A 27,915-nucleotide genomic window follows, 5' to 3' on the forward strand; every position below is an offset into this window, starting at 1 on the left:
TCCAGAGTCCTGGGGCAGCCTCTAGGGCCACGGCTAGGGTGCTTTTCCCGAATCCCAAGGACTCCGCATGCCTGCAGGACTGGAGTCCCCTGGGGCTGGCGCGTTGACTCTGGAACTAGCCACTGGGGACCAGGGCAGCAGCAGTGTGCGTGAAGGCCGGCGGATGAGAGCAGAGCCAAGAGGAGGAGGGTGTCGGCTCAGTACAGGGTGGGGGTGGGGGATGGAGCAAGAAGCTGCTCTGATCATCTTCCCTGCTCTTGTAATCCAGCCTTCCATCTTGCTCCTCTTCTAACCCCGCTTCCCCTTCAGCAGCAGGCGTAGCGATCAGCTGAGAGTAACACTAACGAACCCTGGCCTGGAGGCAGAATCCAGAGATCCTCCTTCCTCTTCTCATATAGGGCCTTTGCTGCTCCCCACCCTGGAGCTGCTTCAGATTCTCCAACCAGTCCCTACTCCTAGCAAACTCTGCTCTGGTACCTCTGGGGGTAACTCTTTGGGGGCTCCCCATTTGCCGCTGGGCCCCAAGTTGTCTCTCCCCACCCCGTCATGATTCCCTACCCACGATGGGATCACCCCGAGAATCCATGTGGAGCAGGCTGAGCGGGCTGGGCGAGGGGCCCTGACCACCCTTCACTGCAGAGCAGGCATCCGTCCCTGCTGGGGGCAGGTTTCCCAGAGTCCTTGGCTCCCGCCCAGGGGCAGAGCTGTGCTGGGGAGGCTGGCTGCTCTGTGACATGGAGGCTGTGTAATGCCAGCAGGGAGTTCTTCAGTTCCATGGCACCTGGGCTGCATCCTGGCTCCCAGCCGCTGACTCGAGCAGGGGAAGGGGGTTCTGAACTGGTCGTGCCCCGTCAGACCCTGTCCCACTGCAGCGAGTGGTCAGGGGCATGATGGGGCAGGGGGGCAATATGCCATATGCGAGAAAGACTAGCAAGAAAGCAGCGTGGCCTTTTTGGACAGCGGTGAGGAAAAGGAGCGGGTATTAAGCATGTCTCCACCCCTGCGCTTGGGCCAGGCTGTTCTAACCCGCAGGCTCCCCTCCCCACCTGTTGCAGGAGCCTGGGGTGAGAAGCAGCTAAAGGCCCTTCTTCCACCTCGCCATGTGAACTCCTTGGGTTGAGGGTTTTATTTCCTTCCTCTTGTGAGGATGGGCCAGCAGGGGAGTCCCCCCGCAACCCGCTTCTTACCTGGGAGAGTGCAGGCAGTTGTCTGAGGAATGCAAAGGGGGACCCTGCTTCCCTGCTGGTAGAGCCCCACTTGTTGGTACGGGAGAAAGGGAAGGGGGCATTTCTCGGCACTGTTCCCGGAGGGGCTGACTCAGTGCAGGTTAGTGATGAGGGAGCACAGCTTCCAGTGGGCTCTTTGGAGGGAGATGGGAAACTCCTGATCTGTCTGACTGACATAAGGGGCAGGTCTGTCTCCGTGCATCAGGGATTCCAGCAGTTCAATCACTGTGACACAAAACTGGTATCTGCTGGACCATGATGCTGGTACGGAGGGAAGCGGATGGATTAATAGTTGAGCTGCAAGCAGCGTCCTTGCCCTCCACACCCTCACCTTGCTGATCAGCTTGCAGGCTGCACTAACCCCTCTTCCCCTGCCCACCCCCAGGCAGGTTTCAGGCCCTATGCTGGGAGGGCTCTGTCTATTTCCAACTGACCTGCATGTCATAGGTAAAACCTCTCCCTGGAGATGCTTTGGAAAGAGGGCTCCGGCATAGGGACCTTGCCCAGGAGTGAGGGCTGGATCCAAATGTCAGAGGCCAACCAGTGGGGCTGTGCTCCTGTCTTGGGGGAACCAGAATTGCTTGGGGGATGGAGCATGGAGTGGGAGGGAAGGCCTCTGTGAGGTGGGGCTCTGCTGTGTCTTATTTTCTTTTCTGGTCTCTTTCAGGGGTTTTGTATGGATTTTCTTTGCAGATCTTGTTGGTTCTCGAACAGACTTGTATATATATTTTTTCGGTGCAAATTCTGTACATGGAAAAGGATTTAAAAAAAACCGCCCGGCGCGAAATCTGCTGTATTTATGGGAAATAAAGAGTGTTCTTTCCTGATGTCTGTGTTTCCTGAGCCAGGCTTGGGCAGAGCGTCCCCTGCTGTCACCAGCGAGTCCCACACCTGTAAGCCATGGGGACTCCGCCCCCTGCACTGTCAGTGTCCCTACGCCCTCCCAGCTGAGGTGAGTGCCCCCTGTTGGTGCCAGGGAGACTTTTCCATCCCTAATGTGGGGATTCTTCTCAGTGCAGCCGGACCTGAGGAGAACACTGTGCTAACGTGCTGGAAATGTCCCCGTTCCCTCTGCCCATGTCAGCACACTACAGCCTAGACAAATACAGCCTGGATCCCCAGTAACGGGGAGGCAGGGGCTGGATGGTGCCCTCCACCCGCTTTGAGCTCTGTCTACGACAGCCAAACCTGCGGTCAAACCCAAACCTGGCCTTGACGCTCAGTTAGCCTAGCCATGAAACTCAGGAGCCTCCCTGGACCTCCTTCACTGAACTGCCCTGCAGGAACCAAGTTCCAGTGCAAATGAGAGCAGCGAATCCTCTTGCTGCCTAGCAGGGGCTGCTCTGGATTTCATGGTCTTGGCTCACTGGACTGGGAGCTGTTTTGGACTGGAATGCCCCTCCCCGTTCTCTCAATTCCTTTTTCTGTGCAAGGCTGATGTCAGGAAGTGCTGCCTGCCACCCCTGCTGCTCCTAGGCTGAAGGAGGATGGCGGGAGGGGACTGTGCGGGGCTGAGCCTTCTCACCCTGGAGGGGATTGCTAGGAACTCCTGGGGCCCCTGACTGAACAGTCTTGGTCCAAGTTCAAGTGCTGTTTGCAGCCAAGCGGCTCGGCTGGCTGGTAGTAACTGTCCCCACTTCCTCTTCCCCTGGGGTTTTCTGTGGGAGCCTCTGCAGCGGCTGCTGCAGCATGGTGTGTCACAAGCTGCTCTGCGAGGCCCCGCCGGCCTCCCAGGGGGCCGGGGAAGATGGTTGGTTTTGGGAAGTAGCAGTAACGGTCGGCTGCAACGTGAGGGAGGGGTTTTCCCATCCCAATCCCTGCTGTAGCCCTGTGTCTCTGAGATAGCGGGGTTGGCCTGCGGGCTGTGTCTCTGCTGCCAACTCCCGCCACTAAATGCCAGCTCGGGTGGCTACCAAAGTCCATGGTGCACAGGTTGTTTGGGTCCTCAATCCCAGGCCAGGAGTGGCAGGGAGGTCTCGTTAAATGGATCCCATAGCAGTCAGGAGTGCCCCCTGCTGGGGGTTTCCACCCTGTGTGCAACAGCTTCCGCTACTGCCCCTACACCTAGGGCCTCTGAGTGCAGAAGCTCAGCAAGCAGCTTTCTGGGCTTTGGGTTCGATCCCTGTGGATCTGGCTAAGGAGTCAGGGGAGGAAAGGGGTAGTCACGCTAGTACCACGCAGCTTAGTCCCACAGAGTAGTACAGAGACTCCCTCTTGGGGTTGCCTTGCCTCGGTGTCTGGCCACTGTTGCCCGTAAACTTCACTCTTGTTTGCTTATATTCTAATAGCGGTGAATCAAGTATGGTCCGGGCTCTAGGGCACTGAATTGCAAGCGAGGAGCCCTGGGGTACTGGGTGACTACCCCTCAGTTTTCCCATCTGTGAAATGGGGGTGATAACTACCTTGATGAGATCTCTGGGTGCAGAGTACCATATAAGGGCTCAGGGGCGCTGTTTATTTCAGTTGTGGGCCATACATGGAACGGTGCTCCGTCCGATGGGCCACTTCTTCCTGCCTCTCTCCCTCCTTGACAATTATACAGTGTATTTCTTTATACACACACACACACACACACTCTGACCACTTCCTGTCCCAGCTTTTGAGCTTTCCCACTGACCTTGCAGGCTGACCACACTTCCTCCCTAGTTCTCTTTCTCGACAGGCTGCTCTTGGCTGTGAGGGGCTTGGGGATGATCTCGCAGCAGGGAAAGAAATCTGACAGATTGTCTCCCTCTAGCATGTGAATAAAGCCAATGGGAGGGCAAGAGCTGGGCCCAGGTGCCGCATGTCTCAGAGCCCTGCAGCTGCGGGCTGTGGCTAGGGAGGCTGGGCTCTGCAGAGGAAGGCACCAAGGGAGGTTGCAGAGTTGATAGCTAAGTGCTGAAATGCCCACTGTGCTTGGAGCAGGGCTTTTGCAACACTGCGGTCCCCTGCCAGTGGTTCGCTGCAGACGTGTGCGTGGGAGGTGCTGCAGTGCACCTTACGGATAAAGCGGTGGTGAGCCCACTGCCACAGCCTCTCTACAGGGTGCACAAGCAACACCTAGGGACCCAGCCTAAGCCGGCAGCACCGCTGTTATCACCCTGGGGGTGCAGATTAGAATCTTTTTGCTGCAATGGCAAGGGGCTTGCAGATCAGGACTGGGGTGGGGGTCTCGGGACAGGAATCACAGCCTGGGCTGCAGATCAGGCATGAGGTACGCTGACAGCTGTTGGGGGAGAGCTCCCAGGACTGCAATGGGCTATAATTTATTATTGCAGCCGCACCTAGAGGCCAGCAAAGCTGGTGTCTCATTGTGCAAGGTGCTGTACATAGAAAATGACCATCCCTGCCTTGTTAGACGGGCCGTACAACAGGAGTGAGGTGGGGAGGAGATCATGGTTGGAGCAGGAGGGACTTCTGTTGGCCAGGACTGGGGTGTGTTGGCAGAGTGGCGATACTGCAAGGGCAGGACAGGAATAGCAGCTAGGTCAGGGCAGGAGGGCAACACACCAAAAGCCCTGTGGTCGCAGTGTGGGGCTGGACTGGAATAGCAGGAAGTGCAGCAGGTCCGGAGTGGAGCTGGGTGCATAACTGATGCGCTGGTTTGCTGATAGTTTCAGGGAAAACGATGGTTTGGCTTGAATCAAATCTGAAAATAGCAATCACAGAAAAAGTCAGCAAATTGAAACCAAATCCATTTGGGGTGACCAACGCAAAGTGTGGGACCCAACACATTTTGGTTCAGGCCTTTAGAAGGCTTCACAAAACAGGAGAAGAAAGTGCCCTCCTTATAACTTTCACCCGTTTATAACTTTCAGGGGTGAGGGCATTTATCTGGGAGGTGAGAGAGCCAGGTTCAATTCCGCCCCCCCCACCCCCTTATGTGGAGAAGGGATTTGAATTATGGTCTCCCATATCCTGTGGGAAGACCCTAACCACCAGATTGCAGAGTCATCCTCCCTCAGTATGGCTAGTCATTGTCATTATGAATGACCATGAGTTGCTATAATGAATAACAATGACTAGTCATCAGGCAGGAGGAGGAGGAGGAGGGAACAGCGTGGGGGTTAGGGTACTCACCTAGGTAATGGGAGAACCAAGTTCAAGTCCCTTCTCTGATGGCACATTATTTATACAAAGAGGAACAGTTTCAACAGAGGAGCTGGAGCAGAGATTATCCCATAGCTCTGCAGCTAGGGTGTTCACTTGCAGGGTGGGAGCGCTAAGTTTGAATCCTTTCTTCATCTCGGGCCGAGGGGGGGTTGAACCTCCCAAATCCCAGGGGAGCACCTTGACCACAGAGCTAGAAGACACTGGGGTCCCCCCATTTTATGAATAGCACCTCAGTCTTGAAAAAAAAATGGCCAAAATGTTTTGGTTAATTTGTGTCAAATTCACAAATGGTTTTGGGTCAAACAAAACTGCATTTTTTGGCAAATAAACTCTTCATCTGACCAAAAGCCAGGAATGAAGGGCATTGGCAGAGCTGGCCAGGGAGGCTGTGGGTCACGACTGAGGTGCGTTGGCAGAGCTGCTGGGACACTAGCATGCCTCCTGCCCGCTCCGTCCCTGCCTCTAGCTAGTGGGATCAATCGCCTGGCTCCCCAAGCGAGTTTGACAAGGCGTAAGGAAGGCAGAGTAAGCACCGGTGGAGAGAGCGCGTGGGAAACGAGAGGGAGAGCATGTGGGTCCTGCGCTCTGGTTAGGCGGTGGCGGATGCTTGTTCTGCCTTGTTATGTGTTTGCTGTAAAAAGATTTCCCCTTTAAGGCTTGGCTGAAATTATTTATACTTGCGGGGTGGTGACAGGAACAGAGAGCAGCAACAGGAGCACTGACAGCTCTTACCTGCTCAGCAGTGACGGGGGAAGGGGGAGGGTGGGAACCAGACCAGAGAGGAAACTGAGGAGGGAAGGAGAAGTGAGAGAAAGGGCTAGAGGAGAAAAGCAAGGCAGGAAATCCATGAGCAAGAAGGAGTGAGGGCACCGGAGGAGGGAGGAGAGAAAAGGGCGGGAGTCCAAAGCGAAGTCAGAGCGGAGCGAAAGAACCGAGCGGGGAGGGAGGAGAGGAGAGAGGGAAGTACCGAGAAGCGCAGCGGGGAGGAAGAGGCAGTGGGCTCTGGCTCCTCCGATGACAAGTGCAGCTGGCTGGTGCTGAGTGGGGGAAGCCACTCGTGGGGGCGGTCGGTGCCACGCTCTCTTCTCCGCTCCCAAGATGATGAAGAGGCAGTTCAATCGGATGCGGCAGCAGCTCTCCCATCCCAGCATCACGGGACGGTAAGGACCCAGCCTCGAGCCCGCCAGCTCCCCGCTGGTGGGGCTGCCAGGGAGGGCAGGAAGCTGCACCGGAGAGCGTTGCCCAACCGCCACCGCCACCCCCTAGCCTTGCAGCAGGTCGTAGGCCGGATGCATGCCGGGCCAGGAGCCGGGGGAGAAGCTGTGACGACCACTGAGGCCCTGCGGTTGAGCGACCGAGGAAGGGGGCCGGGGTTGCTCGGAGCAGCCCCAGTTCTGGGGAAGCTTTAGCTAACCCCCGGGGGGCTTGATTAACTCGGCCCTCTTGGCTGGGAGAGCTGGAGGGGCACAGCAACGGTGCTCAGTAGCGACTCCCTCTGGTCGTTTATAAAGCCAGGTTAACCAAGAGCAGCTGGCTGGCTCCACTTGTCCTGCTGGACCAAGCAGCAGGGCCCCTCCGTCCAGCCAGGCCCCGAATTGCCCTGTAAGCTCAGCTTCGATGGTATGGTTCAGCCCCATGAAAATCAGGCCAGGGGGCGACCCTAAGCCTGACAGGCTAGGCAGGGAGGGCCTGTCGCATTGTGCCCCTCTGTGTGGCAGGATGGCAGCCGGGGTTGGGGCCAGGGAAGTGTAAAAGTCCGCAGCAGAGGGAATCCCCCAGGCCCCATTGGGGTAGAGAGGAACAAAGATGCAGGAAAAGGAGTAACAAGACTACAGGAACATTCCCTACCAGAGCTGCTCTCCCTCCTGGGCTGGAGGCCCCATTTGGAGCTAAATCCTCCACACGGTACCATGGGAGCTTCCTCTTGTATCCCCCAGTGTCTCAGAAAAGCCTGCCTGAGGTGGAGAGGGGCGCGGGGAGTGTCTCGGTAGGCTGATGAGAGGGGAGGGGGCTCTGGGCGTATGCCCTGCTCACCTTTCCTCTCTGGGTCTCTAACTATATTTCCATTCCTGCCATTCCCCAGCCCAGTGCCACCTCTGCTTGATTGTTTTTCTTTCTAATTGTTCCTCTTGCAAAACCTTGAAAGCCCTGGCAGGGCTGGGCTCTCCTGTCTCAGTTCTCACCCACACACCCACGTTGGTTTTTCTAATGTCAGGAGGCTGAGAATGGCTTGAACTCATCTCACTGTTTGCCTGAGCCCCCAGGCCAGGCGAGTGGGTCTTTCACTGGGAGCAATAGGTTATGCTGCTGCAGGGTCTTCCCCTTACCCCAAAGCAGTCCCCTCCCTCAATTCCCCTTCCCCCTGTGTAAGGACTAGGGCACTTGCAGCGGCTCTTTTCTCCCCATATCCTCTGCATTAAAGTGGTCTTCTCCTCTTCACCTGCCCTTCACACTGGGCACAGCCCCTGAAAGAAGAAGCCCCTGGATTGGATGGACTCTGCTGGCAGCCCCTGGTACGAGGAGGAGGAGAAGAACCAGAACTGGGGCCAAGAGCTGCTCAAGTGCCTAGTGATTTTGGGTGCCCAACCCCAACATGTCTTGAAGGGCCCTGATCACTAGAGGGTGGGAGCTCAGCGCCTCCTGACAATCAAGTGTCTCTGATGGGGTGCCCCAAATCACTAGACACTTCTGAAAATCTTGACCTAGATCCCTTGTTCAGCTGAGAAGGAGCCAGCGTGGACCTCCAGTGCTATCACTCTGCCCTGTGCCTGAGTCCCAGCCCCCTCTGCTCTCAGGTTGGGAGCCATTCTCATGCCTCACATCCACTTCCTGTGGGCCCACCTGAAAGCTCCTCTTAGTCAAGCCCAGCCTTAGACGGGATGACTCAGGACCCACCATCTCCCATCCCCCTGGACCCACCCAGAGCCGCTGTGGTTCAAAGCCCTCCCTCCGGAGGAGGCTGGCTGGAGGTCACCAACTGTAATAAGTCTCTCTCTCTCTCTCTCCCTCCCACGCCCTCTTCACCAGAGCCCAAGAAACAGCAGAGTTCCTGACTGAAGACTTGCTGCAGGTAAGGCATGGGTTCGGTCCATGGGCATGTGTGGGCCTGTGCCTGCATGTGGGGCGAACATCTGGTGTGTCTGTGTATGAGTTACTCTCTCTCCATGTTTATAACAAAGTTACAGGGAAGCCTCAGCCTGGATTTTTCTGCATCCTGGAATGGTACCTAGGTGCAGTAGTGGGTGATAGACCTCTGACAAGCCTCCCTGATTACATCAGTGGGGGACAGAGCTAACCTCAAGCCTGAGCCCTGCTTCCCATGCTAGTTCTGCTGCTGAGACCTTGTCTACACTATGTCTCTAGCCACATTAGGGACCCCAGTTACAACACAGCCTAGCCACACTGGAACGTGGGTTGTTTTTTTCCCGTGTAGACCAGACAAAACCGTGTTATAACCACATTAAGGAAACTATGTGACATGGGTCCAGTCTACACAGGCAAAATCAAGCGGTGGTAGAACAGGGTCAGCATGCAAACAGGCTGTACCTATAGTGTAGGCAAGGCTTCAGAGTCCAGCCCTCTCTGGCAGTGGTGTGGGATGGGGACACAACACCCCACCAGATCTCGCACACACAGGGGAGGCACCAGAGGGACATGGATGGATGTCAATAGGCAGAGGGGGTCACCCCGTACCCTCCACACTGGAAGAACGGAAGTTCTCTTCCCTCAACACACAGCTGCCTTCCCAGCTAGGAAACCCCAGCAGAGAGACCCCAAGGCAACCCTGGAACCTGATACACTGGGGGGTGGCTGGGGAAGGGAATCGCCCAGCCCAGCCCCACTGACTTCCCAGTCTCTTCCCTCTCTCTAGATAGAGCAGAGAATTGAGCCAGCCAAACGGGCAGCGCACAATGTATCCAAGAAGCTCCAGGCATGCCTGCAGGGGCAGTGCGGGGCCGACATGGACAAACGAGTGGTAAGTGCCTCTGTCCCTGGCTCCGCTCCCTGGCAAGCTGCCTCTTCAGCCTACCCATGAAGTGGTTGTCAGCCCCTCCCCCAGCAGCCAAGCCCAGCTGCTCCATGCGAGACTCTGCTGGGTGGAAGATGCTTCAAGGGTGCAAAGCGCCTGAGACCTGAGTGTTACAGCGGCACATTTATTCCCCTCCACCGTGGAGGGTCTGATCTGTGCAGGGTGGGGATTAGTTGGAGAGAGTGAGGCAGGGTCATGGAGCCTTAAAGACCATAGTAGCCATTTGCATCATAACCCCTCCCGTGTATCTCCTTGGCTTCTGCTTTGATTCTCAGGCTGGTGAGGAGGATTCTGAGGAGGGACTGTGAGGTGGGGACGGATGTGAAATGTGTCCTGTGTGAGGTGGCACTTCCTTGGCTGGCCCTGCCATCAGCAGGTTGTGGTGCTGAAGGTGTCACTCCCACACTGGAGGGGGAGGGAGGATCTGACCTGTCTGCTCATTGTTTCCTCTCTCCCCCCCTCTGTCCCCACCCCTTGGTTCTGTGCAGAAGAAGCTTCCCTTGATGGCTCTTTCCATGACTATGGCTGAGAGCTTCAAAGAACTAGACACCGATTCCAGCCTCGGGTAAGTGCCCTGAAAAGTATCAGTGCATATGGTACAATCAGCACACACTCCCCAGGTAGGGTGACCAGATGTCCCAATTTTATAGGGACAGTCCCAGTTTTTTTCTCCTGCTGATAATAGCTCATCTTAACTAATTAGCCTCTCACAGTTTGAATGGCAACTTCCAACTTATCTGTATATATATAATCTTACTATATGTTCCATTCTATGCATCTGATGAAGTGGGCTGTAGCCCACGAAAGCTTATGCTCTAATAAATTTGTTAGTCTCTAAGGTGCCACAAGTACTCCTGTTAATTTTCCCAATTTTTGGGTCTTTTTCTTATATAGGCTCCTATTATCCGCCCTGTCCTGATTTTTCACATTTGCTGCCTGGTCACCCTATCCCCAGGGCACTGGTTCAGGGGTTCATGCTCCCAGACTGAGCCTCTGAGCACTTGCATCAAGGTTAACGCTGCCAGCCACAGGGCGGCACCCCACCCCTGAGCACGCACGCTGGGGGGTTTGTGCTCTCCATCTCTGAGTGCAGTAGGATGGGCACTGCCTGCCTCCCTGATGCACTACCCTGCAGGGAGAGGGGAGGGTGTTTGAGACCTGCTGTGATTCTCCCCTTCCATTCCTACAGGAGAGCTCTAGAGATGAGCTGCTTCATACAAAGCATGCTGGCCAAAGTCCTGTCTGAGTTTGAAATCACCTTAGAGAGAGACGTCCTACAGCCTCTGAATAAACTGAGTGAGGTAGCCCTGATCTTTCTCTTTCTTATCTTTGCTTTCCCCATCCCCTCTTTGCTCACTCTCCCTCCATCTCTCCTGCCTGCTTGTGCTCTCTGGCCCACCTCTGCTCTCTCCCCAACCTTCTTGCCTCTCTCTCTTTGTGATTGCACAAAATGCAGCATAAACGCAGCCATTCCTGGCAGCACAGGGGTAGGATCTGTAACTAACTCCCTCATCCCAATCTCGGCTAGGAGGAGCTGCCTGTCATCCTGAAACATAAAAAGAATCTTCAGAAGCTGATCTCGGACTGGAACTCCATCAAAAGCAGGTACTGAGCGAGGGGGAGAGTGGTGGGTTGCAGCTGTGATCCAGATGATTGCCCCTTGAGAGTGGGGATTGAGGGCGGGGGGAGCTGACAGCTGCACCCTCAGATCAGAAAGGATCTAAGTCCCTGACACACAAGGATGAGTCCAGATGCAGTGTGCACTCGTGAAGTCCCTTCCTGTTAAAGACACTGTGGATTCTGCTATACAAGCAGAACAGGCAGTCACCTGGGGCAGCAAAATGCTCAGTTCTTCTTCGTGTGGGTGACTCCAGCTGGTGCAGGGATTATTGGCCTGTATGCCCATGCCCCTAGGGCAGGTCCTGGTACCAGGGGTTGGGGGAGGTTTATCTATGTTCACACATTCTGAATGAGCAAATCCTGTGCCGGGGCAGAAATGGAGGGTTTAACCCACAAGTAAATGCTCTGCCAAGGGGAAGGAGAGAGGCAACCCTCCCGCTTCTAGGTGTATTTACATATCGGCCAGAGTTCTGATGTGGATGGAGGAGAGGGCTGGAGGGTCTGTGCCTCTCCATTTAAAGTGTCAGCATCCCTGGTATTAAATGCCATCAGGCTTCCAGGATGTCGGCCTGATTCTTCTTTTGCAACCCAAAGGCTGAACCAAGCTGTCAAGAACTCCAGTAACAGTGCTGGTGCTGGCCCTGGCCCCGGGGGGTCGTCCGCTGCCATCAAACTGGAGAACCTGAAGGAAGAGGAAGAGGAGGTGAAGCGAAGGGTGGAGCAGTGTAAGGCAAGTGGAAAATGAGTCCGCCCTCTTTGGGGAGGGGAAGCTGATGACACGAAGTGGGGGAAAGGAGGCCAGGTCTGGGTTCATTCTGAGAGCTGGGCACCGATCCACTCATTGTTAGCGGTTGTGTCCCGGGAGGCCTCAGGAGTCAGTCACTAGTTACAGGCTAGAGCTCTGTCTAGAGTGAGAGGGTTGGTCCAGATGCAGCCAGCACCAGTGGTATGCTGGCCTTGGTAAGATGGCTGTGTCCCAAACTCCAGAAGGGATAGACAGCTGGCGAACTCCAATGCCAGCCCCAGGCTCCAGTGTAATCGAGTAGGAAAGGGTTTAGAGCAGCAGTGTGGTGGTCCGAGAGTAAAGCCACTGCAGGAGAGCTTGGTGGGGTGCTCACCATGGAGCTGAGAAACCTGCAGCAAAGAGGAACATATTGTAGAACAGAAGGTCCGTCTTGTGGCTCAGAAACAGGCCTGGCACTCAGCAGATCTGAATTCAGCTCCCAGTTCTGCCACAGACTCCTTGGGGGACCTTGGGTAAGTCGCTTCAGTTCTCTGTGCCTCTGGTCCCTGGGGGTGACAACTCTGCCTTCCTCCCTGCCTGTGTCTGTCTTGTTGACCCAGACGGTGAGCTCCTCCATGCAAGGACTGTTTCTCATGCAGCACCCAGCACAACGGGACCCTGATATTCGCTGGGGCCTCAACCCCAATCCTAATAACAAAGAGGAAGCATAGACTTATTTCCTGGGGGGCTGAAGGGAGAATGCGAATGCTGACCAGTGTAACCCCAAATCTAACGAGCCAGCTCCTCTGGGCTGCTGTCTTCATTTGCCTCTGCTCCAAATGCCAGTAAGACCCCCTGCATCTCTTGATGTAGCCTGCTGTGTGTTCATGGCCCAGATCTGGCGATGGGAGCACTGTCTGGGGGACTGGTGGGATTAATGATGAGGGGCCCCCTTCATTGTGGTGGTGCTGAGGAGAAGGTTAATGTTCGCTCTATGTCATTTCCAGGATGAATACATGGCTGACCTCTATCACTTCTCTACCAAGGAGGACAGCTATGCTAACTACTTCATCAAAGTAAGTCCCACCCCTCCGTGCTGTTCCCTCACCCCAGCTCATTCCCATTGTGTACAAGTCCCCTAGGATCTCCATGTTGCACTGGTCTCTTCTCGGTCCCATCCCACTGCCCCGCCGCTACTGGCAAAAGAGGCTTCTCCCCTGCTGTTCCCACTCTGTCTTCGTCACTCTCCTTTGCATTGCACGTCCCATCTGAAAGCACCCATCCCTGTCAAATCCCCCAAGATCCGGTGTCTCTGAGAGATACTGTGCAGAGTAAAGGTTTGCGATTTGCCTGTGATCTGTCTGGCAGCTGCTGGAAATCCAAGCTCAGTACCACCGGAAGTCTCTGGAATCCCTGGATACAGTCTTGGCAGAGCTGAAGGAGACCCACAGCCAGGCAGGTGGGTGGGACGAGCCGGGCTGGGGCAGGGTTTTGTGGATGACAGTGTGAGTAACTACACATGGAATGTAGGCAGAAGGGGTCAATTCTCTCTACTGCTTCCTCAGGGTGTCTCCAAGCTCCCACTGAGCCTGTTTGCTGGGCAGCTCTCTTCCTCACCCAGTTATCCTGGGATTGTATGAATGCAGCAGGGCAAGCTTTGTGCACCAAACTGACCCCTGCCAATGTACCTCAGTCCTCACTGGAGAGACCGGAGCTTGGAGTGAGAGGAGAATTTGGCTCCCACAGCTCATTTGGTCCTCGGCCTCCCTGCTGGGACTGCCGATCGGAGGGCAATTTACAACCAGGCGTGATGATGGCGGTTTGGAGTCCCTGTCCTGCTAGGAAATGGGTTGACCCCTCTCACCTCATTTACCACAGAGCTGGCTGTTGGATGGTGATGAGCACTGATCCCTCCCCAGCCTGAGCCTGGCCTAGAACCAGAGGACTAGGAGAGAGACTCAAGCACCCTCTCCACTGGGGGTTTGTCCTCCACCCCCTCCTGATCTCTCTTCTCTTTTCCAGAGCCCCCTTTCTCCGTGGATACCCCAGTGTCGGGGTATTATGGGGTGCCTTTGGAGACGCACCTGAGGACTTTGGGTCGGGAGATTGCCCTTCCCATTGAAGCTTGTGTCATGATGCTGCTGGCGTCAGGCATGAGGGAGGAGGTAGGTGCCGCTTGCTGCCCAACTCCTTCCCCCAACCACAGCCAGTCCATCCTGCTGTCACGCTGTCTCTCACCTCCCTCCTCTAGGGGCTCTTCAGGTTGGCAGCGGGGGCCTCGGTGCTCAGGAAGCTGAAGTGCAGCTTGGCCAGTGGCTCCAACGCACTGGAGGAATTCTACTCTGACCCACACGCTGTTGCAGGTACGTGCTGGAGGCCCAAGGTAAGGGCCCCGGAGACACTGACTGGACGAGTGGCAGCCCCAGAAGCATGGTATTATCTTTAAAGCAGCAGTTCTCAAACTGGGGGTGGGGTCATGAGGTTATTATGGGGAGGTGGCAAGCTGTCAGCCCCCGCACATGCTGGGGCTCTGGCTGTCAGCCATGCACAGAGCTGACAGCCAGAGCCCTTCACAGCCTGGGCGGCCAGAGAGCAGCGGCTGCTGGCCAGGTGCCCAGCTCTGAAGGCAGCACTGGCCCCAGCAGCAGTGCAAAAGTAAGGGTGGCATGGTATGGGAGGGTCATCAAAGCCTGAAATAATTTCAAAGGGGTTCCAAGCAAAAAAAAGTTTGAGAACCCCTTCTGTAAAGCATGACCCTTTGCCTCCATCTCAGGTGCACTGAAATCCTACCTGCGAGAGCTGCCCCAACCCTTGATGACCTATGAACTCTACGATGACTGGTTTAAAGTAGCCTGGTAAGAAAGAACCAGAGAGATGGACATTCTTAAGCAGGCTAAATTATTAAAAGGACCGCTCTGATTATGGACTCTTCAGCACGGGTGTCAAACATAGGGGTCCGCAGGTTAGATCTGGCCTGCATGATGCATGGATAGCATTCTGCCGAGAGGTACTGGTGACTGCATCGGTCACAAACCTCTCTGAGACTGAGCAGAACGCACTCTTCCATTAACGTGACTGCCAGGATGAGTTAATCCAAAGCCCCCCACCAACACAAACGGGGGTTGTGAATCAGCCCTGGGAGTTTGGACTGAGTGGGCAGAGGGCTTTTGCTGAGTATTGTTGTGTTTTGTGCGTGTCTGTGACGAAAGGAGCAACTGAAAGCACGGTGTCTAGACAGTCTGACCTTGGAAGAAGCCTGGGGAGAGGTTTTTCGGGTCAGGCGGCAGGCTGAAAAGGGTGTTCTTAGTATGGTGAGCAAAAGGTGCTGTTTCCTGCTATTTGATTCCTTCTGCTTTCAGAGGCACAGGATTTTGTACATTCTTTGTTGTAACTAAACAAAACTACCTTGGAGAAATACCTGACTACCACCAACTTCTCCTCTCAACTGAACCATGCCCAGGGCCTCACATTTTGGGTTGAAAAGGGGCAACACTCATGTCAGGCGTGGGATCTGGTTTCCAAGGAGAGAGCCTGTGAGCTTGGAACCAAGATGGAACAAATCCTGGAAGAGCTTGCAGAAATCAAAAATGGCCAGCAGGATATAAAACAAGCCCTCAAACAGGAGCTGGAGACGTTGCAAAAGGCATTAAGACAAGAGCTGGAGGTTTCCCAGAAAGGGCTCAGAGATGACTTGCAGGCCAAGATGAGATCCCTGTTGGAGCACCAACGACGAAGTGCCCGGGCAGGTTGGCAAACCCGGCTGAAACACACCCAGGCTGGAATGAAACAGATTGATGAGGTGACCAACAATCGGACTGCCATAGGCCAGAAGTTTTCCCACAAAACAGCGGAGCCAAGAAAGTTTTAGCCAACCGGGAATGGGCTAACTGAGATGAGCTGCAGCAAGGACTTAAGGAGCTGAAAATTCAGGTCCAGAGGAACCCAAAGGGTTGCTGACCACAGAGGAAGGCCACCGCCTGTATGAGGAATTGAGGCAGCCAGAGGATGTGGGGAAGACCAGACATTTACAAGGTTTCTACCCAGTTTGTAATCCACAGCGGCCCAGAGGGGAGAGGTTGGTCTGTCCCAACTCAAATGAGGCAAAACCCCACAATCGTTCAGGGAAAAACTTCCTGGGAAGCTTATGTGGTTCAACTCAACATTATAGTGCCAATAAATGGCTGGGAGGAAGGACAGGAAGGGGTGTTACTCACAGCCCACATGGGTGGCCCAGCTCTGATTGTGCTGCAGATCTTACCCCTAGAAAACAGACTGTGTAATCCAGACCTGGTACAAGCCCTTAACATGTGGTTTGGAGCTAGTCATCAACCTGAGCTGGCCAGGGCACAGCTAAGAGCTAGAAAGAGAGGGAAAGAAGAAACTCCATCTGAACTGGCAGAGGGCCTGCAGAGACTTGTGTTCATGGCATACCCAGATAACACCAAGGGGACTTGGACTTGCAGTGGGACTTGGACTTGCAGATCAAGATCAAGATCAGCGAAAGGACGCCAAAGACACACTGAGAGGTTGGGGGAATTGGCCGCAGAATTTGAATATTTTCTTGCAGCAGTTCACCAGGCAAGGAAGGAAGCATCTGCTAGTGAGGAAGAGGGAAACTGCTTGCCATGAGCCCTGTAAGTACAGCTCTGCGTCTGATGTGTGTGATGAAAGAGGGGATTTTAATCTGGTTTGTGACCGTATTGAATGATGGCAAAAACTGACACATTTGATTTGTAAAAGAAGAGAAATTGACCTGTACGTAAAAATTAAAGGAAACGGTTCAGTTAAACGCTGGTACTGTGACAACACTGGCCACAAAAAGGATTGTTATAAATGTCAGGTAGGCCATCACAGACTGCCACAAGTGGCTAGTGAAAGTCTCTCTCTCTCTCCCAGTTTGGGAAATGGGGGTACCCCAAGCTGAAAGGGCAAAGCTTGGTGGAGGTACCAGGATCAGCCCCACCATTTTTGTTTATATGTGGGCATTTGAACAACAATCATGGGAGTTTGACTACAGTAGGATCTGCAGAATGCACAGCGGTGATTGACACTGGCTCAGACACAGCTGCTTATTAAACCAGATACACTAAAACATCTTGGGGACCGGGGTTCCCAAACCGAACCACCTAACTGGTTTCAAGTGGAGACAATGACTGGGGCAAGGGCACCTGTCCCAAACTGGGTTTGAAGAATGGACCTCTGGAATTCGAGCAAGAAGTCTGGGTGGCTGACATAGTGCATGAACTCAGAATTGGCTTGGATTTCATTATGGCTAATGCCTGTGGAATCAGTGCCAGGAAAGGTGCCTTACAAAGTCAGTCTTGTGGCAATTGCCCTTTAAAGGTATGGGCCAGGCAGGTGAGACAAATGGTATGTAGGCAATTGATTTACAGTGAGTGAACTATCCTGCCCCCAGGGGCAGCAACCATTATTACAAGTACATGTTGCAGTAGCTTTCCAGCAAGGGAGTGGTTGAAACCTGTTCTGAGACCCAGAATCTCAGGGAATTCTTAGCTGCTCAAGCTCTTGTGAATCTGAAACAGCAATTGATTTCTGTTCATTTGCTGAATGTTTCTGACAAGTAGCAAACAGTGAAGAAGGGAAACCGTTTAATTGGCCCTCAGGGTGTGATTTAGCATTTTCAGAGCTGAGAAAGGCTCTGGTGATGACTGCTCCTGTCTTGGCCTATCCGTGTTTCAAAACCCCTTTCATGCTGGACACAGATGCTAGGGCTTATGGTATGGGGGACAGAGCTTCAGTTTGGCTCTTCCCTCCCCCATCCCCTCAAATCTGAGAATGTAGCTGTGGAAGTTGAGGCTGGAAAAGCTATTACAGAGGTGAATCCCCCATTCAAACAATAAGCAGGGGCTGGTTCAGCCAGAAAATTCCACAGAGACAACAGGCATCCCTCCGGGGCTGACTGAAAGGGGCCCTATCCCCGGTTGTTTAAAGAAAGTCCATAGTGCGGGGAGCGAAAAATCTGAGAGGGCTACTGGATGGGAATAAAAAGCAATTTGGGCTGGTGATGTGAAAACGCCTGGACAGAAGGCCACTGTACCTATATAAATCATTCACCTTGTATAATTTTTAATTTGCTAAACTGTTTATTTACTTTCTGTTTGGGATGGGTCATACAGGGTGTCACCATTTGGCGCATCATCAGGATGATGGGCAGAGCTAAAATAGGGGGAGTGTTATGCTGAGAGGTACTGGTGGCTTCCATCACAAACCTCTTTGAGTGTGAATACACTCTTCAGTTAACATAACTGTCAGGATGAGTTAATCAGAAGCTCCCCCACCTAACACAAAAAGGGGTTTGTGAACCCACCCGGGAGTTTGGACTAAGTGGGTGGAGGACTTTTGGGGGAGGAGGGGCAGGCTGAAAAAAATGTTCTTGGTGCTGTGAGCAAAAGAAGCTGTGTCCTGCTATCTGATTCCTTCTGCGTTCAGAGACACAGAACTTTGTAAATTCTTTGTAAATAAGCAAAACTGCACCAAAGAAATCCCTGACTGTCACCAGTTTCTACATGGATGATATTTTCATCCTCTGGACAGACCATTTGAACTCTCTCGCAGATTTCTACCACAACTACGACTACCAGCATCCGTCCATTAAACCCTCTCTGGGATGCTCCCACGCTAGTCCACTTGCTGGACACGACAATCAGCTTCAGCAATGGAACCCTACAGACAGCTAGATACAAAAAACCGACAGATTGCCACACCTACCTTCACAGATCCAGTAACCACCCCAACACACTAAGAAAGCTGTTCTCTACTGCCAGGCACTCGCATACCGCAGAATATGCTCTGGGATATGCACCTTAATACACTCAAAACCACCTTCACCGAACAAGGACACTCCACCAGAGAAGTAGATTGCATCATGAAACAAGCCACCTAAATACCTCGAGAGAACCTGCTTCAATACAGAAATAAAATTCCCTCCCACCCCTAACTGTCACCAATCACCCCACAATGGAGGAAACCATACAGGGTATAATCAAACAACTACAACCATACTCGATGGAGACCCCATCCTGAAAGAAATCTTTCCTGAATCCCCTCTTCTGGCCTTCAAACAATCCCCCCAACCTCTCCAAGCTCATCATCAGAAGCAAGCTCCCCTCTGACCAGGACGCACCAATTCAAAGTGGTATCAGACTTGCCAGAACAATAGATGCAAAACCTGCAGACATGTCTCCATTGCTACAACGATCAACACCCCTCATAACACACCTATTGCCATCCATGGGTCCTACACATGCCTGTCACAAAATGTGGTGTACCTCATCCAGTGCACTAACTGCCCCAATAACAACTATGTGGGTGATACCGGACAATCACTACACTCTGTCATGAACTCACACGGGAAAAAGATAAAGGATAAACACACCACATCACTGGTGAGTGAACATTTTTCTAAGAGCGGTGACTCAATATCTGACCTATCAGTTCTCACCCTCAAAGGAAACCTGCCCAACACCTTCAAAAGACGAGCCTGGGAGCTTACATTCACTACTCTGCTAGACACAAAAAATCATGGACTGAACAGAGACACTGGATTATTGCAACAATCTGGAACCCACTAACAACACACACCCCAGCTGCTTTTTTCTTCCCCACCCCACCTTCCTTTCCTCCCTGTGACTTGGAGCTGTGCAGTTATGTTGTAGCCATGTCAGTCCCAGCATAAGAGAGAGACAAGGTGGGAGAGGTAATAGCTTTTATTGGACCAACTTCTGTTGGTGAGAGAGACAAGCTCTCCAGCTTACACAGAGCTCTTCTTCGGGGCTGGGAAACCTACTGACAGGGCAGGTCCACACTACCAACTTGCACTGGGGCAGCTCTGCCATTGGCTTAATAATTCCACCTCCGCAAGGCGTCTTCACCAGAAGCACTATAGCGCGGCACCCACCTTGTCTCTCTAATATCTTGGGACTGACAGGGCTGTGACATCACTGCACATACCAGTTCCTGCTCACAGCTGGAACGTCCCCGGGGCCCCAGACTTGACTAGCTGCTCAGGTTGAAAGAGGGCAGCGCTATATTCCTATTGCCCAAAGTCTAAGCTTTCCTTTTAAAAAAGAAAAATATGTTTCTAGCCCCCTTGATTGCGGAGAGAATGTTCCACATGTGAACTGAGTTGAAGGCATGCAGTGCTGTCTGCCTGAGTGTGCAGAGAGCCAAGGACTCGGGATTGAAATCTGCTGGCCCCTATTCATCTGATTGGAGTATCAATTTTAAAGTGCAGTGATGATGATGCTTTGTCAACATTAGCTATTTAATGGCTGGTCATTTTAGGGAATGGAATGGGGGTGGGGTGGTGAGAGTGAAGCAAGTTGGGTTGGCATTTGGGAATTGCTGCAGGGAAGGAAATGCAGAGGAAGGAACAGAGGAGACTCACAAAGACAGGGAAGGGAGAGAGACAAAGGGCAGGAATATCAGTGATCTAAATAGAAGCAGATTTTCTTCGTAGTGAATGCAACAAGAATGCACTGAATAACTAATAAACAGCTGTATTCTCCCCTTGATCCCTTTGCAAGCCCCAGCTGACACCAGAGGGCTTTCCACATGTGCAGAGCACATAGGAATAAGTTCAGCCCTCTCCCCAAATGAGTCTGATCCCCTGTTCTTCAGCCTGTATTGGAATGGAGAGGGAAACAGGGTTCTCACCTCTCCCTCTGACACTGCCTCCGTCCTTCCTTCTCTCAGGCCAGATGGAATCTCTTCTTTTCTCTCTCCTCTCTCAGTTTTAAGGAGCCAGAGGGTCGCCTACAGAGCCTCCAAGACACCTGCAGCCGGCTCCCCCAGGACAACTACAACAACCTGAGGTAGGGGGCAGGGATCCATCAGTCTCTAGGCTTTACATTCTGCCCATCTCTGTGGTATTGCAGTGCCTCAGCTGGTGAGCAATCCCCTGTCCTGAGACCAAGGGGCTACGGTCCTCAAAGCATCCTGGCCTCAGCCTCTGGATGTCTCCCCGGCAGTCAGAGACCAGGATGGGGGGGGTACTCCTAAGATGACGTTTGGTGTGTTACAGTGGACAATGCCAACCCCTCTGACAGTGGGCACAGCCTTTGCCATGTCCCCTGCTAACCCCAGGAGTGGAACCCTGCTCTCCTGCACAGCACTCACACTGAGACCAGGGCCTGGTCTCCACGCTACTGGCATCCCCACTTGTTCGGAGGGAGAGAGAGACTCAGTTGGGAATCCCCGTCTCCCCATGTGGCTATGCAGAGCACTGATTCCTAGGGCCAGGAGGAGTGGCATTCCCCTGATATTTACTAACTCCCTGCCTTTTTCAACAGGTATTTGATCAGGTTTTTAGCCAAGCTGGCTGAACATCAGGAAGTGAATAAAATGACCCCTAGCAACATTGCCATCGTCCTGGGCCCCAACCTGCTGTGGTCACAGCAGAGCAAAGGGTAATGCACAGGACTCCCCAGGGTGTCAGCAGCTGGGGGTGATCCAGGGCACGAACCTCCCCACCACCACCTCTGAATGTTTCCTCTACCAGCCTCCCCACAAAACAAGAGCTGTGGCTGGGAAGCAACCAGCCCTGGCTGGGATTTATTAACCATCAAGGGCAGTTTGAGAACTTTTAAAGAAAGGGAATTTTTTTAACCCCAATGGTCCATAGAGCTTAGTATTGACCAGCAGCACCTGCTGCTATTCCCATCCTAAATTCCACTAATGTACCGCACTCCTGATCTCACCCACACCCCGCTGTTCCAGTTCTAGGCCGCTGCCCCAGCTCTGCAACTGCACCCCAATCCTTACTGGATGCACCTCTTTCTATTCCAGTCCTGCCCCACCAGCCAGCTGTGATAATGTACTTCAATCCTGGCCTTTCATTATCTTGCCCCCATCCCACACCTCAGCCCCTTCACCTGTCCTGATCTGCAAACACCCCCCACTGTTCCACTGCGAGGATCAGCTCTACCGATTCAACTCCCTGCTGACCTGCGCCCCTCTGCCAAGTCTCGTCCCCCAGCACATAGCTCTGCCAATCCACAGGGAGTTTATGCAAGGGGGGCAAATATCTATTGGGCAGTGGCTGAGACCCAGCACACTCGTGGCACGTGTGACCTATGACAGGGCTTGAATCCAGGTTTTTCAAGGTGAAAGGGGCAGTGTGCTCATTGCACACAGCACCACGTAGCCCAACCTCAGAGCTGCACCCCTTGGCTGCGCTTTCTGCTGCGAACCCCTGGTGCTAATAGCACCCCACAAGTTTTTGACTAGCTATAAAATGGGTTCATCCTGCTGCCTTCCATGATTCACCTCCAAACAGGGCCCATGTTCAGCAGACAGACAGTCGCAAGCGCTGTTGCCAGAGGAGGAGCAACAGCTGCATTAACTGTCCATCTCTAGCTCCATCCTAATGGCTTCTCTCTCTCTCTCTCTCTCTCTTTCTATCCCTCAGAGACCCGTTGCAGCTAGACATGGCCTCCGTGTCCTCCATCCAGGTGGTGGGCATCGTGGAGGCCCTGATACAGAATGCCAACACCCTCTTCCCTGGAGGTAAGGCAATGCTCGTCTTGATCCTGGCTTCTCTTAGGGCAAGTCCAGTGGAGCCAGTGCTGTGACACCAGAGTCGAACAGGTAGGACTGAGTGCTATTCAGAATCAGGCCCTGCATGCTCAGAGTCTGAGATGAGAAGGGTACAAATTCAAAGGAGTGAGCCACGCTGACATGAAGGGGTGTCCTGTCCAGGGTGGTTCCCTTCTCCTCCCCTGCCCTCACTGGTAGGCTGGCGGCTGCAGTGCCGAATATGAAGAATGGTTTAAAGCTGGGCAAGAGGGAGATCTCTGAGGCGGTACAGCTGGGCTCCCCACCCAGGCCTTCCCTCAGGGGCTTGGAAATCCAAATGGCTCACTGTGAAATTTGGGATCCTGGTTTCAGAAGTGGACAGGTGAGAACAAGGAGAAACCCTTGGGAACCTCATATAGTGACAAAAGGCTGCCCAGGGGCTCCACGGTCGAGCTAACGTAGTGACATTGGCAGTGACCTGCCTTCTGGCAGGTGGCGTCCTTCTGTCAGCCACTCCACACTCGAGGCACCAGCTCCCGGGACCTGCTGTGCATGCTTTTGGAGGGCTGTGGGGCTCTTGGAGAATGATGTCATGCAGGGTCTGGAGAGTCTATATTGATGGGAGCTGTCTGCCTCCAGGCTGAGAGAGGATAAGGGGGTAGCTGTTCTCTGGAAGCTCGGTGCATTGTGATGGGGGCGCTGCCTGCTCCCAGACTTGAGGCCAATATACTCAATACTCCTCGGGGAATTCTACATCAAAAATTTAAAAATTCTGCGCACAATATTTTAAAATTCCGCATATCTTATTTGTCAAAATAACACAACGTAATCATGAGTTTCAATTATTTTCGTAATTTGTTTCAAAACACCTGTCAGCCACCCCTCCTTCCCGTCTCTATGTGGCCCTGCACCCCTCTACCAGCTGTCCCCATCTGACCCAGCACCCCCAATCCCATTCCAGCTCAATGCTGTCACCCTACTAGCTTCTGTGTCCCAGCCCCATTCTGTCCCCACACTAGCCCTTCTGAACCCCAATCTATGTGACCCTCCCAGCAGGTGCCCCACAGTGTTCGTGTCCCCACCATATCCTGTGCTTCCTCACCTGGCCCCACAGGTAGGGCACTGAGAGGAAGGCAGCCACTGCTCACTCCCTCTCCATAGCTGGCTGCTCCAGCTCTGAGCCAGCTGCCCTCTCTTCTGGTGTCACAGCAGCCACTGGTGGGCAAAAGGTGTAATTGCAGTGCCTCCCTGGCAAAATGTATTTTCTGCAGGGGACATGAATTTTGCATGTGTGCAGTGTCGCAGAATTCCCCTGTGAGTAACTCGAGAAGAAGAGAGTGAGGGGTTCCTGTGGGTAGGTGAGTGGGTTCTGAAGGATGGTCTGTGTTGGCTGCCCTCTCCCAGAACACAATCCAAAGCCCATTAGGGTTATTAGGATTCTCCCAGTGACCTTTGGATCAGGCCCCTAGAACTCTGCATGGGGTGGCTTTGCTTTGGGTGTGGGGAGTGTCTGTGCAGACACAGAGGAGGATGCTTCTGTGCTGCATTAATTCCCTTTATTTTTTTAAAGAGATAGTCTTCAATGTTTCGGGCATGTTCATTCCCCCCACGGAAATCAAATCCAGCGAAGCCCCTCCAGTGGAAGAGCCGTCGCCTCAGCCCCTTCCTGCCAGCACTCCCTCTCTAACAGCTGGAGAAGCGTAAGTGTCTGGCAGTGAGTGAGGCTGTGCTGTTCTGTCTGTTCCCTGCCCGCTGCAGAGAGATGGGGTCCCCACATCATAGACAGTGTCATCTTCTGTAGGAGACTCTAGATATGAACTGAATCTTCCTCCCTTACCTTGAGGTTTGGCACACACAGCCCACCACCAGAAGAGAGAGTGCTTCACAGTGCCCTGATATGTGCTTTCTCTTGAGGTAGAGCAAGAGGAAGGATGGTCCAGCGTTAGCGTTCTAGCCTGGGATTCAGGAAATGTGGGTTCAATTCCTTGTTCTGCCATAGACTCCCTGTATGACCATGGGCACCTCACTTTGTCTGCAAAGTGGGGATAATGGTAGTGCCCTATCTCATAGGGGTGCAGTGAGGCTCAGTACATTGACGATTACAAAGGCACTCAAATGCTATGGTAAAGGAGGCCATATAAATAGATCCTACAACAGTGATGTTCAGTATCTTCTCCTTTTTTCTCTGTCCCCCTTCCTCAGCATCCTGGATAAGCTGCACTGCTGACCTATGTCAGTTGTATAGCTGCCTCTGCATCGAACACCATTGTCTTCTAGCCATATCCCACCCGGGTGTCTGAGAGGGGAACCCCTTGCCACCAGTGTCACAAGAGGAGAGCTCCATCTGTTTCCCCAGTGACACATGTCTTTAGCACAGTCACCCTGCACCAGTAACTGCTCACCCCATCCCACCTCCCGATCTGTACAATTCATCCCGGAACTCTGCACATGCGCATTTACAACCCCATGCAGCTAACAGCATGATCAGATGATAGGTGTGTCACCCCATGTGCCGGCCACAGTCACACCAAGTGTCTCTGGCAGACACACGTATTTGAGGCTCATAGTTCATGTCTCCGGCTGATGTGATTACAGAGACCTGACTTGCCCTTTTCCCACAGCAGAAGAGACCCCGAAATGTCCTCTGGACCAGTCTCCCCAAAGGCGAGCAGAACTTCTCCTGAGGCTGCGGGCCCCTCGGCTGATGACACCGCACGCAAAAGTAAGTCTGGCGGGCTGCCACACCTCGATGCGTACAAAAATCTGTCCCGCTTCTGGTGCATGGCCCAGGCACCGACATGCTGCCGATGGAACTGCAGCTCAGTGGGCTCACCAGTCTGCTGAGGGGTATGCCTCAGCTGGGCGAGGCCCACACTGGGGTACATTGGTATCAGGGACCTGCCTGAGTGGCCCCACCAGTGCTGGCTCCCATCTTGCCCTGTTCCAAGGTTGGCTTCCCCTCACCAGCCCTGCTTGTTCTGTGAGTGAAGGGGATGCTGGCAGGTGATAATGTTGGGGACTGTCTCTAAGGAAGGCTATGACCCAGAGCTGTGGGGAAAGGGGCACTGGCCCGGGGACTTGAGCTGGTCCTGGCTGGACATATTGGGATATAACACGCAATATGGACGTGGGAGCATTTATCGAGCTGGGGCAGGTGACCTCTGGCCTCTCTGGCTGTTGGGCTTCTCCCCTGCCATAGGACCAGCCTCTGTCATGCCACAGACGTCTCTAATGCAGTTTGACTTGTGGCCCATCTAGTGCAAACAGAACACCATTGTGGGGCATTAATGCCTATAAGCCTCTCAATTTACCCATCCTGCCCCTTCTGTGGAGGCAGCAAGCTCATCCCCTGGCCATGGGGAAGGTCTTGGCACTCTGCACTGGTGCCTTTGGCCAAAGCTGCTACGGGCAGTCCCGTAATTATTTGTGGGGTCCCTGTCAGGGATTAGGCCCCATTGGGCTGGGCACTGTATGAATGCATCATGGAGAGCTGGACCCTGCCTTGTCCAGTTCAGCCTGGCTGGAAGGCAAGGAGCTGCGCCATGGGACTTGGGCATGGGAGTACAGGATGGGAGAGCCAGGAGTCAGGCTGCAGGCCTGCCATGTAGGGACCGTAGGGATGGAAAACAAGCTGGTAAAAGGAGTTTTGTTTCCTTGTTTGCTTTGCAGTGAAGCGAGCTGCCCCAGTCCGACCCATGGTGCCCCCGCCACAGGTGCAGCCTCGAACCCAAACTCCCACACCTCAGAACCCACCTGTGCCTGAGAGCACTGCCAACCCCAAAGTCTTCCCTCGCCGAATGGTGAGTGGGTGCATGCGAGCTCCCACTGTCCCACCTCCGCTTCCACCCCAGCCTGCCAGACGCCAGAGTCGAGGTGCTCCGCTGTCCCCCAAGCCTACAGTGACCCCCAAGATGCCTCCAGACACCATGAGGGATGAGGGCTCTGCAGCTGGCCAACCTCCTGCACATAGCTACAGTACAGAAACTGCTGCAAACTGCACCCCAGAGATAGAAGGGCCGAAGGAGCCATCATCTCCAGGAGGGTCACGCTCTTCAGCCATACCCCAGGCAATGGTCCAGTCCCCAGAAAATGACTGAGACCCACTGGAAGCTTTGAAGGCATCAGTTCTGCCTGCTTGCCTGCCAAGGATCCAGGGAGGAGGTGGGAAGATGGACTGGTGCTCCTCCAGAGTCTGGCACACCACATATGGCAAAAATCTATCTAGCAGCTCGGATGGGACCTTGTGAAGATGGACCAGGATGATCCATGGGATTATGTTTCCTGGAAGGTAGTTCACAAGTCTCCAGCCTTGAAAGTGTTCCCCTCTCCTCCATGTGCTTCCCTTATCTCTCTTCCCAACACTCCCTGCATGTGCGTCTCTGTGTTTTCCAATCTCTCCCTTGAAATGGGGAACCCGACTCTTCCCACTGCTTCCCTCGTCTCTCCTTATTGGCACCTCATTACCTATGCCTTCGCAAAAGTACCAGTGGACTTTCTCTTTCCCCTCCAGCTACCAGAAACTTTCCATAGGAAGACACGAACTCCAGCTCCTGGAGTTCTAGGATCCTGCCACAATCTAAGGAGATAGGGGATCATTAGATGTTTATCTAGCATTCCCCTCCTAGCCTTCCCAAATGATTCTGCTTCATTCAACTAATCTCAGGTTTCATAAATCCCCTCTCGCACTTTCAAAGGACCCTGCAGACTCTAGAGAGCAAGGAGTTCACGGCTCTTCCTTCTTTTAAAGACTGGATTTCAGTTACAGGAAACTTGTCTGTATCCAAAATGGTTTGGAACCATTCAACGCATATTCAGAGAAATGGAGTGTATGCACTGAATTGCAATTGATTCACACAGCAGAGGCCATGACGGAGATGAGTCGCCAATTGATGAGGTTTGGATACACAGGGTTGTTCTGACGTTTTCTACGTACGCAATGCAATAATTCTCTACCTTTGGGACCAACCTTGCCTTCAAATGAGTTCTGATAAACTCCTCCCACTAAAAAGAAAAGGAGTACTTGTGGCACCTTAGAGACTAACCAATTTATTTGAGCATAAGCAAGTGAGCTGTAGCTCACGAAAGCTTATGCTCAAATAAATTGGTTAGTCTCTAAGGTGCCACAAGGACTCCTTTTCTTTTTGCGAATACAGACTAACACGGCTGCTATTCTGAATCCTCCCACTAAGAATCTCTGACATTGACATGGTGAGGTTTGGGGTAGGACTATTTTTTTAATATGTTGCTGATAAGTTATTTAAAGACTTGGGGCCAAATTTCTAGTTGGTATAAGCAAGTACGACTTAACTAACTTCAGTGGGTTGATCAAGTCTGCACTCATCAAGTCTGAATTTGGTCCTGGGATTGTATGTGAGAAAACCCAGTAAAATAATTGCTGCTTTCTGTCTGTTGTGTTTTGCGGTATCTCACGGTTTCCTTTGGTAATGTACTTTTACAAATATATATGTACATATATTTTAAAGAAAAAGTCTCAACTTTGTCACACTGAATGCTTGCAGGGCTGATCCCTTCCTTTCCTTTGCTTCTCCACCGCTCTTCACGGACAATATTTGGAGGTAGGGGACCATCCCAGCACTGAGTTAACAATGGGTTCCCCTATCCCCACTTGCGGTTTTCCCCTAGCCTCTGAGAATACAACAGCATTTAGTTCTCTACAGTGCATG

The 27,915-nt window shown here is 53.1% G+C and overlaps 2 protein-coding genes across 4 annotated transcripts in view; both read left to right on the forward strand.

Moving 5' to 3' along the window:
* GGA1 (golgi associated, gamma adaptin ear containing, ARF binding protein 1) overlaps window positions 1–2,053 on the forward strand; it is a 17,532-nt gene extending 15,479 nt beyond the window's left edge. For all 3 annotated transcript variants that reach the window (XM_073325745.2, XM_073325735.2, XM_073325754.2), the window contains one exon: window positions 1–2,053. This exon is cut by the window's left edge and continues 86 nt beyond it. In XM_073325745.2, the coding sequence (XP_073181846.1) occupies window positions 1–25 (25 nt within the window). In that variant the 3' untranslated portion in view covers window positions 26–2,053.
* Window positions 2,054–6,075: 4,022 nt separating this feature from the next.
* SH3BP1 (SH3 domain binding protein 1) lies at window positions 6,076–27,294 on the forward strand. Its single transcript, XM_078851536.1, has 18 exons — window positions 6,076–6,481; window positions 8,349–8,391; window positions 9,193–9,297; window positions 9,840–9,916; window positions 10,541–10,652; window positions 10,880–10,956; window positions 11,566–11,701; window positions 12,703–12,771; window positions 13,064–13,154; window positions 13,718–13,860; window positions 13,947–14,058; window positions 14,469–14,550; window positions 20,449–20,529; window positions 21,007–21,123; window positions 22,125–22,222; window positions 23,802–23,931; window positions 24,856–24,953; window positions 25,901–27,294. The coding sequence occupies exons 1-18, from the start codon at window positions 6,420–6,422 to the stop codon at window positions 26,326–26,328; spliced, it is 2,061 nt and encodes a 686-aa protein (XP_078707662.1). The 5' UTR covers window positions 6,076–6,419; the 3' UTR covers window positions 26,329–27,294.
* Window positions 27,295–27,915: the final 621 nt, after the last annotated feature.

Source organism: Lepidochelys kempii, chromosome 1 (assembly GCF_965140285.1).
Source record: "Lepidochelys kempii isolate rLepKem1 chromosome 1, rLepKem1.hap1, whole genome shotgun sequence".
NCBI lineage: Eukaryota > Metazoa > Chordata > Testudines > Cheloniidae > Lepidochelys > Lepidochelys kempii.